This window comes from Chrysemys picta, chromosome 7, assembly GCF_011386835.1.
Source record: "Chrysemys picta bellii isolate R12L10 chromosome 7, ASM1138683v2, whole genome shotgun sequence".
NCBI classification, from domain to species: Eukaryota; Metazoa; Chordata; order Testudines; family Emydidae; genus Chrysemys; species Chrysemys picta.
Window position 1 is genome coordinate 39,318,451 of NC_088797.1, and position 11,924 is coordinate 39,330,374.

The following is an 11,924-nucleotide window of genomic DNA, read 5'->3' on the forward strand; positions in this document are numbered from 1 at the left end:
TGGTTGTGTGGTTTTTTGGGTTTTTTTTTTTTTTTTTTTTTTTTTTTAAGTTTCACAGTTTAATTTTATTAAGATTCAATGTGTTTCATGACAGAAATGGCTGGCTGTTTGAATGCAAATAGCTTTCCTAAACTCTCTTCCACTCACCCACATATTTTATGTTTTGATAAGCTTGTAAGTGCATGTGTTTGAATTAGAGATGCAAACTTATTGTGAGATCTGATTCACTCTGTTCAAATAATAGTTTGGGGGGCTCCTAATAGCCTCAGATAAAACTGATCAAGTCAAAAGCACTAAGAGCACTCAGCGCTCTTTGAGGATGCCTATGTGCCTTTGAAAATCTCTCTCTGCTGTGACTATATTGAAGAGGGGAAGGAAAGGAAAGAAACATGAGAAGAAGAGGAAGAGGCTGTAATAACCTACAACTCTGTAACCCAATGAGATACAGATCGCTGAAAGGCTCTTCTCATCACTGAATTAAAGTCCTACTCTAAATGCAGAAAGTCATTGAACAAATTTAGTCAGTGTGAAAAGGTTTGTGTGTGGAACTAATGACGCCATCTTCTCTGTACGTAGTATGTTGTGCCACTGTCTGATAGTGTTCCCTAACTGTATTGAAGATGTCTCTTTCTTCTCCATAATGGCTTCACTTTTCAACCCACGCCACATAAAGGAGAAGGCATGAAGCAGGTAGGTCATGCAGTGGCACACACTCGTACAGGCATGCCATCTTAGGAGCAACATCTTCTTTTAAAGAATCTCTGCATTGTGAAGAGAGGTGGTTTTTCATGCATGCTACATAATAATCCCTCTCTTTTATGTGTCAAAGCCACTTTCACCCCAACACCATAGTCCTTCTCACATGTGGGAATCAACAGCCTCTGTCTTGTTCAGCCAATGACTTATTAAAAGTTGTACCTTAGTGAGTTGTGGCTAGCTGCAGCATGGGAACATAAGCTGGCACATGTATCCAGCCATTCCTTGCTCCCCTATCATGATTTATTGCAAAGAGTAAATCCATATATGTGGATGAATCTTTCAGTGGGGAAAATTTCCACTACAACTTGCAAATAATCTTTTGGCTAGATGACCAGCTCATATTTTATGGTCAGTGCAGTGGTTTTTCCCCACCAGTTCATTTTCCCTTCTCCCTTTTGTAGACCGAGCACTACAGTTCTTTCTCTACAGCTCTGGTGCATGCATCCAGCCTTTTAAAGTCTTGCTGTGTGGAAATGGCCTGACTGGCCCTAGGATTGCTGCTATCTTGCGTAACTCAATGTGCAGATTCTACAGCTATTGTTCTATGTACAACAGTTCTTCTCTGCCTCTTAACAGTTTGTTCAGTGATGACAGAGAAGGAAGGGACAGGCTTCCATTGACGACACTGGTGCTCTTTGATAATATCACTCTTGGTTTCTCAACCTGGCAGCCAGCACTGACCTACTCTGCTGTTTCTTAGGAGGTGTTTGTACTGGACTATACCCTAACACACCCTGGCCAGATTTTTGTTTTGTTTTGTTATCTTTGACATTTTGAGCTTAGTTGTAATCTAGTGTCTTGGGGAAATGGGATGGTGAGGCGAGTCCTTGCTAAGATTATAGTGTAGAAATTGTGCAGAAAAGAAAATGTGTATGGAAAATAGCAATAGGAGGCTGTGGCTTGATTATGCCTTAACTGAGTTCATACAACAGTAATACATGCTCACGTTTCTGTATCCGCTTCTGGGTCTAATGTGGCTATAGAAAAACTGGTTTTGGCCAGTGTAGTTCAGCAATTGTAGTCACTATGTTACTAATTCCTCTGTACCTCTCATTTTAATATATTCACAGTGGTAACAGGCAGTGCTAGCACAGGCATTCTTGTGAAGTCTGGAGAAAGATGCAGAAAGAAAACTCATTCACCCATAAATCCATTCATAAACTCAAGTAGCCCTATACAGATTTGTGTGCATATGTATAAAATAGGGTTTTGTTTTTTTTGGAGAAATATCATCTTAGGCAAGGTGAAGAAACACAGTACTGCCAACTATGCAGCATGTAAAATGAAATCTGTGTCCACTGTGCCTTGCGTACAAAGGAATCAAGTAATTGAAGCATTTTCCCCCTTTGTTTACTTTAAGTATATTTGACTTTGCTATCAATGCAGTAGGATGTGAATGGACATTTTAGCTCATTATGTCTGGAAAAATAGTGAAAAAAATCATATTACTTTGCTTTATGTAGCTGGCATTTGACTCAGAGAAACTTACTTTGATCTTGCAGTGAAATGAAATCTCTGTTCAATGTGCCTAAGCTGAACATATGTTAAACAATGAAAGCCATTCCCTCCCCTGGTATTTCTCTTTTCCACTGACTTTGTGTTGAGGATAGGTTTAGTACATTTTGCAGATTGACTGCAGTGAATTGAGAGTGAGGCATAAAATTAAAATTATTTGCCAACTGCGCTGATTCAGGCAAGCCAGGTCATGTGCTACAGAGATGCAAAATGAACTCACATAATAAAAATATACCAAACGTTTTAAGCAAAAATATTTTAGCGTGTGTGTTTTCCATCACTCCTCTCTTCAGGCAGCCACCTAGAGAAACCAGGACCATTCCTTTGCATAAGCCCCCCTCTCCCCCCCACCTGAATGTTAAACTGAAATGACTCAGTATCTCAGAAATGTACCAGTTTAAAGTTTTTAATAATAGTGTTACTAGGGTTGCCAAGTGACTGAACAGTTTTGGGAAGTGGAAAAAGGGTGTTGCTTATGAGGCAGTGCTGGAAAGCCACGGCAGCAGAAGAGGTATAGCTTCTTGAGCCAGAGTAAATTTTCTGAGCCATTTTGATCTATTTTTGTTCCACTGTTTTCAGGACTCCGATATTGCTTGGTGTTTTTTTCCTACTCTTCATGTTTTACATCAATATGGGGAGTAAAGCACAGGATTGAGAATTCATGACTCTGGGCGAGTAATTTAGCTGCTCTTATTGCCTCAGTTTCTTCAACTATAAAAGTTAGGTTACCTAACTAATAGGGTTAACCTATTAATAATATTTGCAAAGTACTTCAAGTTCTTTAGAAGGAAGATACTGTGGAAGCTTTAGGGCAGCTAATAAAATTCTCTTTAGTGTGGTGTTGACATTCAGTTTTGCACTGTCACACCAAAGTGAGATCAAGAATTTGTGTTTTGATTACTTTTAAGTGTTGACATGCAGTCCTGAAAGAGGAGAGCTTGACTCTTTTAAAATGAGAGAGATCATAGAATATCAGGGTTGGAAGGGACTTCAGGAGGTCATCTAGTCCAACCTCCTGCTCAAAGCAGGACAAATCCCCAGACAGATTTTTGCCCCCATCCCTAAATCGCCCCCTCAAGAATTGAACTCATAACCCTGGGTTTAGCAGGCCAGTGTTTAAACCACTGAGCTATCTCGCCCCTCTGATATGAGCAGCCTTTGTATTTTACTTAATGAGATAGTTAAAGTTAGTACATCTGCTGTGAAGGGAGGTAGGTCAAATTCTACTGCATGCACTTTTATGAAGTAATTTTATTTTTTATTGGGATATTTAGACCTTGACTTTACAAATGTTTTCTTTTGGAAAACATTTCAGGTTTTGTTCTAATATTGCAGTATCATGTACAGAATGGGATTTGGTGTGTGGCCTATTATTTTGATTTTAGTTTACTATATTGAATTAGATATTTTAGGGATTTCTTGTAGCCAGATAACACTCTCCTCGTCTCTTACATAATAAAATGTATTTGCTCACAGCGGACAGATCCCCCCTAAGGTTATTTCAGTTAATGTATGCTTTAAGAGAGAGCATTGTTTGTTCCTGTGACCTTGTTGAATAACAATTCTGTTCTTTTTCCTCTCAGAACCGTCCATCTGTAATCACATGTGCCTCTGCAAACACCCGTAACTGTAACCTCTCCCATTGCCCCATCGCCCACAGTAGCTGTGGTTCAGCCATGCAAGCCAGTTACAGAAGACCATCTAGCAGTAAGTTATGCTTCACCTTTTCTCTCCTCTCTTGGGGCTTTGAGCTTCAGCATTCCTAGATGGCCAAATTATCCAACCCTGTTTTAAAACTTCACCATTTGTACTGAATAAAAGTCAGGGTTTGGGAGCTATGGCTTATTGTATCTTGCTAGTGACTCAATAGTTATGAATGAGGTGGCCCTTCTGCTACAGTCAACTATTTGGAAGGGCTTTTTATTGTGATCGCTTTCCATCCTTCTAATATAGAATTATGGGGTTCTGTGTTTATCGCTAATTTCTGTATCAAAATGAAAACAAGTTTTTTCTATTGTCTCTACAAACTCTGCCTGGGCTCAGATAGCCACGCTGAGTTCTCGCCATTCCACAGTGGTGTTGCAGAAATGTAACTGACTGGAAATTGGTAGACAGTTCCATTGATGTGCAAGATGGAACAAAATCCAACTCGCTCCCTCTTAGTTGTGTTGGAGCTGCAGAGCGATCAGGAATAAAAAGCAGTAAAAATATGGGGCCTTGTGTTGCAATCAGATTTGTACGGGCAGTCCCTTGTGCAAGTGTAGAACTCCTTTAATGGTGTGCCTTTTATTTTGTGCCTGAAGTCAGTGCTTGAGTAAGAAGGTGCCATTTCTAAATAGTTATTTATCAAATAGTGGCAACGGAGCAGGGGCACTCTTTGGCAAAGGTTTTAAAAACAAGAATAATGAATAACAAGCAGCAAATGGAGGTGGGCATTAAATCCTAAATCTCCTTCTAACCCTTCTTTTCATGCCCTGTAAGCTGTCTAGGGCAGTGATCTGTTTGTAAAGCAGCGTGCATGCTTAGGGAGCCTTCCTTGCCCTTCGCACAGTACAGGCTTCCCAAGCCCTCCCCTTACTGCACCGTGGAATGGTTATGTTTCTGCTGTGGTCACAGGCCTTTGCAACTACAGAAGGCAGGTTTCACTCCGCATTGATGATGCTGGATGTACTCTCAAGCTTCCTCTTGTGTATAAATGCAAAAAGGAAGCTACATTCTTTACTTGGCACTCTAAACATTCCCCCAGCCTATGTTTCTACTTTCAGTTCAATTAGAACAGGGATGGGCAAACTACGGCCTGCCAGCCAATTTAATCCGGCCCTCGAGCTCCCGCTGGGGAGTGGGGCTTGCCGCGCTCCAGCTGGGAAGTTGGGTCAGCGGCTACGCTGTGTGCACCTGCCATGGCTCCAGGAAGCGGCGGCATGTCCCTTCTCCGGCTCTTATGTTTGGGGGCAGCCAGGGGCCTCTGTGTGCTGCCCCTGCCCCAAGTGCCTCCCCCCAGCTCCCATTGGCCGGGAACTGTGGCCAATGGGAGCTACAGGGGCAGTGCCTGCGGACGGGGCAGCGTGCAGAGCTGCCAGGCTGCTCCGCCGCGTAAGACCCAGAGGGGGGATATGCCGCTGCTTCCGGGAGCTGCTTGAGGTAAGCGCAGCCCAGAGCCTGCACTCCTGAGGCTCCCGCCCTCTGAACCCCTCGGTCCCAGCCTGGAGCACCATCCTATACCCCAAAGACCTCATCCCGAGGTCCACACCTCCAGCCAAAGCCCTCCCCTCCTCCCCCCACAACTGAATGCCGTGAACTCCTCATTTCTGGCCCTAACCCCAGCCAGAGCCCTCATTCCCTCTTGTATCCCAACCCCAATTTCATTGAGCATTCATGGCCCACCATACAATTTCCATACCCAGAAGTGGCCCTCGGGCAAAAAGTTTCCTCACCCCGAATTAAAACTTTTGTTTAAATCCTTCAAATGTTCTGTTAGCGGTGTGAGCTTGCTCCACTTCACCCATCCTCCTTTGAGGTTAAAAAGGAAATATAAATTCCGTGCTCTCTAGATGGCTCTCTTTATCCCCCTGTTCTCATCTTTAACAGTGTGTTTATTACACATAATAGGTAATATTTTTAAAAGCAGCCAAGTTCCAATTTCAAAAGTGATTTCTTAGGTATAGTTAAAGTGGTACAACTGTGAATGCAGTTATACCAGCATGAAAGTACATCTACCTATATAGATATTCCCAGATAAGCATTGGAATAACTATACCAGTAGAAGCACCTTTATAGGGGCATGGGGTCTTAATTGAAATAGTTATAGTGGTACAAAATGTACGGATGTAGACCAGGCCTTAATTACTGTTGAAAACAGGACTCAGAAGAGCCTAAGTTACTGAAGGGGCTTTTGAAAATTTTACCCAATATAAATACTGTAAATATCAAACACCTGAATATGCATGGCCCTCTGAAATATTAGTTTCATTTCAGGACAGGTTTAAGAAGAAAGATAAGAAATAATTAGGGCTGTCAATTAATCACAGTTAACTGCACTTATAAAAATAGAATACCCATTGAAATGTATTAAATATTTTTGGATGTTTTTCTACATTTTCAATTACAACACAGAATACAAAGTGCACAGTGCCCATTTTTTATTACAAATATGTACTGTAAAAATGATAAAAGATAGTATTTTTCAATTCACCTCATACAAGTACTGTAGTGCAATCTCTTTATCGTGAAAGTGTAACTTACAAATGCAGATTATTTATTTATTTATTTTTGGTTACATAACTGCACTCAAAAACAAAACAGTGTAAAACTTTAGAGGCTACAGTCCACTCAGTCCTACTTCTTATTCTGCCAATTGCTAAGACAAGTTTGTTTACATTGATGGGAGATACTGCTGCCTGCTTATTTACAATATCACCTGAAAGTGAGAACAGGCATTCGCATAGCACTTTTGTAGTGGGGTTGCAAAGTATTTACATGCCAGATATGCTAAACATTTGTATGCCCCTTCATGCTTTGGCCACCATTCCAGAGGACATGCTTCCATGCTGATGACCCTCGTTTAAAAAAAAAAATGCGCTAATTAAATTTGTGACTGTATTCCTTGGGGGGAGAATTGTATGTCTCCTGCTCTGTTTTACCCGCATTCTGCAAATATTTCATGTTATAGCAGTCTCAGATGATGACCCAGCACATGTTTGTTTTAAGAACACTTTCACAGCAGATTTGACAAAATGCAAAGAAGGTACCGATGTGAGATTTCTAAAAATAGCTACAGCACTCAACCCAAGGTTTAAGAATCTGAAGTGCCTTCCAAAATCTGAGAGGGATGAGTTGTGGAGTATGCTTTCAGATGTCTTAAAAGAGCAACACTGATGCGGAAACTACAGTAACCAAACCACCAAAAAAGAAACTCAACCTTCTGTTGGTGGCATCTGACTCAGATGAATATGCGTCAGTCTGCACTGCTCTGGATCGTTACCAAGCAGAACCCATCATCAGCATGGAAGCATGTCCTCTGGAATGGTGATTGAAGCATGAAGGGACATCTGAAGCTTTAGCGCATCTGGCACACAAATATCTTGCAATGCCAGCTACAACAGTGCCATGTGAACGCCTGTTCTCACTTTCAGGTGACATTGTAAACAAGAAGCAGGCAGTATTATCTTCTGCAAATTGTAACCAACCTTGTTTGTCGGAGTGATTGGCTGACCAAGAAGTAGGACTGAGTGGACTTGTAGGCTCTAAAGTTTTACATTGTTTTATTTTTGACTGCATTTTTTTTAACATAATTCTACATTTGTAAGTTCAACTTTCATGATAAAAAGATTGCATTACAGTACTTTGAGGTGAATTGAAATTTTTTTTTTACATTGCAAATATTTGTAATTGAAAATAAATTGAGCACTGTACACTTTGTATTCCATGTTGTAATTTAAATTAATATATTTTAAAATGTAGTAAGCATCCAAAAATAATTAAAATAAATAGTATTCTATTGTTTAACAGCGCAATTAATCATGATTAATTTTTTTAATCGCTTTACAGCCCTAGAAATAATACTGATTTCCTCCTCCCTGCTGGTCCACACTTTCTAGACAGATTTGCAGTATGCTCCCCATTCTGAGTCCCAACAACATATAGGATCAGCTGAGAAATTCTTTTCAGATTGGAACAGCTGCAACATTTGCAAAAGTTCTGGAATGATTCTAATCATTTTCAGAATGTTTTCCTCATTTAAATGCTTATTATTTATGCTTGACATCCCATTGTTTTGAAAGGAATTGGGCAGGCTAAGACATTTTTAACCTATTTTTAAAAGCTTATTACCAGGCTTTGTGCATAAACTTTAAAACTATGTATTTCTTAACACAAGAGAGTTTAAAATGATTTCTCCTTTATTTACCTCCAAAGATCTGTGCTCAGATTCTTGTTTTCTCCTACAGTGGTTTTTGATCTTAGTGATGCCTAATGCAATGCAGAGAGTGCCTGCAGTTCATTGACTTACTTGAAAAGTGGAACTTTGAACCCAGCTCTTGGCAACTACTGTAGAAAGCATTACAGCTCATCTATAAGTAATTTAGGGATTGAGCCAAAGTATATTGACTTCAACTGACTGTGCACCAAGTCCTTAAAGGATGGGCTCAAGTGGATTAATCCCATAGAAAATGTGTTCATTTTCCATTGGTTTTTTTTTTCTATAAAATTGGACATTTAACTATTCAAAATTTATATTACCAGCCTAAGGGATGCTATCAGAAAGCTAGGGGCCTCTGTATAAAAAGTGCAAGGCCAAATTTTGGCCAGTGCAGGTAACGAGAAAAACGTTCTCTAGTTTAACTTGATCTGCTTCTGCATTTTTAAGTCCTCCTCCAATAAAATGATGCAAAAAGACCAGCTGGTACCAAAATGGGAGGAAGGAAGAATCTGGAAGTAGCATCTGGTAGCTAGAGTCTATATTCAAATATTGGTTTTGTCTTGCCTGTTTCTCCCATCTAGCTACCACTGCCTGTGATCCAGTGGTGGAAGAGCACTTCCGCAGAAGCCTTGGCAAGAATTACAAGGAGCCTGAGCCAGTGGCAAACTCTGTGTCCATCACAGGATCAGTTGATGACCACTTTGCCAAAGCACTTGGAGATACATGGCTTCAAATTAAAGCTGCAAAGGATGGAGTGTCCAGCAGTCCTGAGTCTGCCTCAAGGCGGGGCCAATCTTCCCCTTCTTCCCACATGGTCAATCATAATCATTCGCCCTCTGTAGTCTCATGAAGAGAGCGGATCATCACACTTCCGAATTTGCATGGTTTGACTGAGCTTTGAATAGTGTTGGGGTGAGGAGAGATTAGTTTTCAACACGTTTTTGTGTACTTGTTTGGTATTTGTACAAGGGTGCCCTTAAAGATGATAGCAGGAACTATTTGATAAAGATCTATATGATGTAGCATCCTTTTTTTCCTGCCTCAGTTACCAAAGAAACCTCTGATGCAAGCATCTGCTACCCCTTTCAAAAAAATGCATGCTAATCCACAAAAAAGCCATTACACACACAGTTGGTTGACCCAAATGCTTTTCGCTTCTATTAGCTTCTTGACACTACGATTTGCCTGGTTTGCTCCCCCCTCCCACCCTCCCCGCCCCACTCTGTGAAGTAATTTTGTATGTATATACTTGAAAAGAACTGTCATGTATGATTTGCACTATTGGAGGAGGACTAAAGTTGCATGGCAACTTTATGCATGATGCTAATATCCTGAAGGCAAACTGCTGAAAAAAAGGGTTTAAGTGACATTTCTATCAGTTTTTTTTTTTTTAAACTGCTTTGGAAGGGGAAGTCTCATACAGGTGATAGGTCTTTCTTTAGATTTCAGGTGCTTAGTGCTTGTAACTGGACTGCATAACTTACAGACCACACGGGCATTTAATTTTTTCTAAACACTGCAGTTTGTTAGAATAGAGCTGAGGATGGAGAGTTCAATAGTGCTTAAAGATGCATGTTATGAAAAATAGCTGGTATCTATTAATGTATAGACTGTAATACTTATTAGCTTTTCTTCAGAATTAGTTTATTTTTGTCAGTAACAGTCCTAGATATACTTACTGCTGGTACAGTTGTACTCTGATTCACTTTATTAGCAGCCAGCCAGAGAGGACAGCCTCAGGACAGGCCTCATAAATGAAGCAGTTTAGAAATATATGATGCGTGGTACAGGATGCTATAGCTTTGTGCATGAGTGAATAACCATTTATGTTTGCATTACTGTCTGCTTAACATGAATTTGCTTCCTAAAACTAGAAGTCTGTGTAATCCAACTTTAACTAGCTACAGAAACTGCTACCTTTAAATATCTTGGACAACAGATTGTTACAGTTTGTGAAATATGAGCTTTAATTTTTAAGCTTACTCATAAACCTAGGCCAAGGCAGCATACATTCCTCCAGTAGAAAACTTTATACAGGTATTACTGCATTTATTATAATTTGCTATATTAATAGCTACTAACTAGACATTAGGTAATAGAGGCAGGCATAAAAACACAGCTGTGTTAGTAATGAAGTGCTTCTCATCTTTTTGTTAAATGTAACTATTCTCCCCCCCATACATTCCAGCATCCAGTACAGTTACAAGTAGGGCTTTTTTTGTTTTGTTTAAAATACTGGGTTACCTGAAGAGACTGGTTCTATATAGAAAGTTATGATTAGTTGGAAGATGAACTACATGTGATGTATTATGGACTGTTACAGTATTGGGTCCATTGTGGCTTTTATTTTAATTTGTTTTTATGTTAAGCTGTTTTAATTTGAGAAAATATCAGAAGATTGGCTCTTACTCATGTTGAGAGGGTGGCTGCTCAATTTTTTTAAAAACAAAAACCACAAAAACAAGCCCCCAGTTTCACACATTTCATTACCATCTTACTGGGTAGTCAACGCTTACCTGCTTTGGCATTCAGTACCCTACTCTCTGTAGGAAAATTGTTAAAAGAACACTTTTTTATATAGGTAACTTTAAGACCATCGTTACGCTGTGCGTAAAGAATGTACAGAGAAATTTGTAGGTATTTTTTGAGGAACAATTAATTTGTTAATGATATGTAGCTATTTAATTTTTCCCTTTCCTTTATTGTAATCATTCATTTTTTTGTTTGGAGAAAAAAGTTGATCTTTTTTTGTTGTAGATTTGTCTGTAATACATTAAAAAAGTGCAGGAACACAGTTATTCTATGAGAACACTGCATTAGCATTAATAGCCACTAGTTTGTTATTGCTACAGGCTACTGAGCATTATAACAGTAAAATACTAATACTGTAGATGGACTCTGTGGAAAATGTGACTCCTTCTACATTTCTTTGTAAACACAAATGTTTTTAAAGCTAATATTTTCAGTAATAGCTGTTTTACAAGGTCACATTTACTTATCTGAGATAGGTAAATGGATGTGGGGCAATAAAGATTTAATGTGATATGTCCAGTAAAAACAAATATATTCAACACGATTATGTCATGAAAGCCAAAGGGTTGGGGGAAAGTAAACTCACCATAATAACGCATAGTGAAGTTTCTTCACAGAGCCATGTTATCTGCTACAGTTCAGTCTGAAAGATTCTCTCCGTGTTTGTAAATCTGTAATATACCATTCTTTTGTGGCCTTGTTTCACCTGGGGAAAAGAAAAAAAGGTTTGGCAGGCCATCTTTTTTTTTTTGTACTTAAAAAGTAGCCTTAAAGAACAATAAAGTGCTCTTAAATCACAGGTGTGTGCATACTCTTCTTTGTAATTTGGTTAAAAAGGAAGTATTGAAAATGACCATCTTACCTTTGCTAGGGTTGGAGTAAGGGAACAATGCATCAAACTGGGATCTTTCCTTGCTAGATGGAGACAGGCCTAGACCACTGTCCTTGCACCCCATTTCTCCATGCAGCATATATATCCTGCCGAGAATATAGCCAGTGATGAATAGCAGATAGGGACACGTATGTGGGATGATATAGATCATACAAAAGCTGCCATGGCTCTGACCAGCACCAAGAATTGTTCACCCACCACATTTTGAGACATGCCAGCACAGATAGCATTGAGTAGCTGCTGTTTTTCCCCTCTGGCAAGGGCAACTGTTTGGTAACACTTTCCACAGTTATAGTGGCTGACTCCAAA

The 11,924-nt window shown here is 39.7% G+C and overlaps 1 protein-coding gene across 1 annotated transcript in view; it reads left to right on the forward strand.

Annotated features, from left to right (window-relative positions):
* Positions 1-11,520, forward strand: part of VGLL4 (vestigial like family member 4) — a 138,863-nt gene extending 127,343 nt beyond the window's left edge. The window contains 2 exon segments of the mRNA XM_065553118.1: positions 3,858-3,981; positions 8,773-11,520. Of these exon segments, the coding sequence (XP_065409190.1) occupies positions 3,858-3,981; positions 8,773-9,041 (393 nt within the window). The 3' untranslated portion in view covers positions 9,042-11,520.
* Positions 11,521-11,924: the final 404 nt, after the last annotated feature.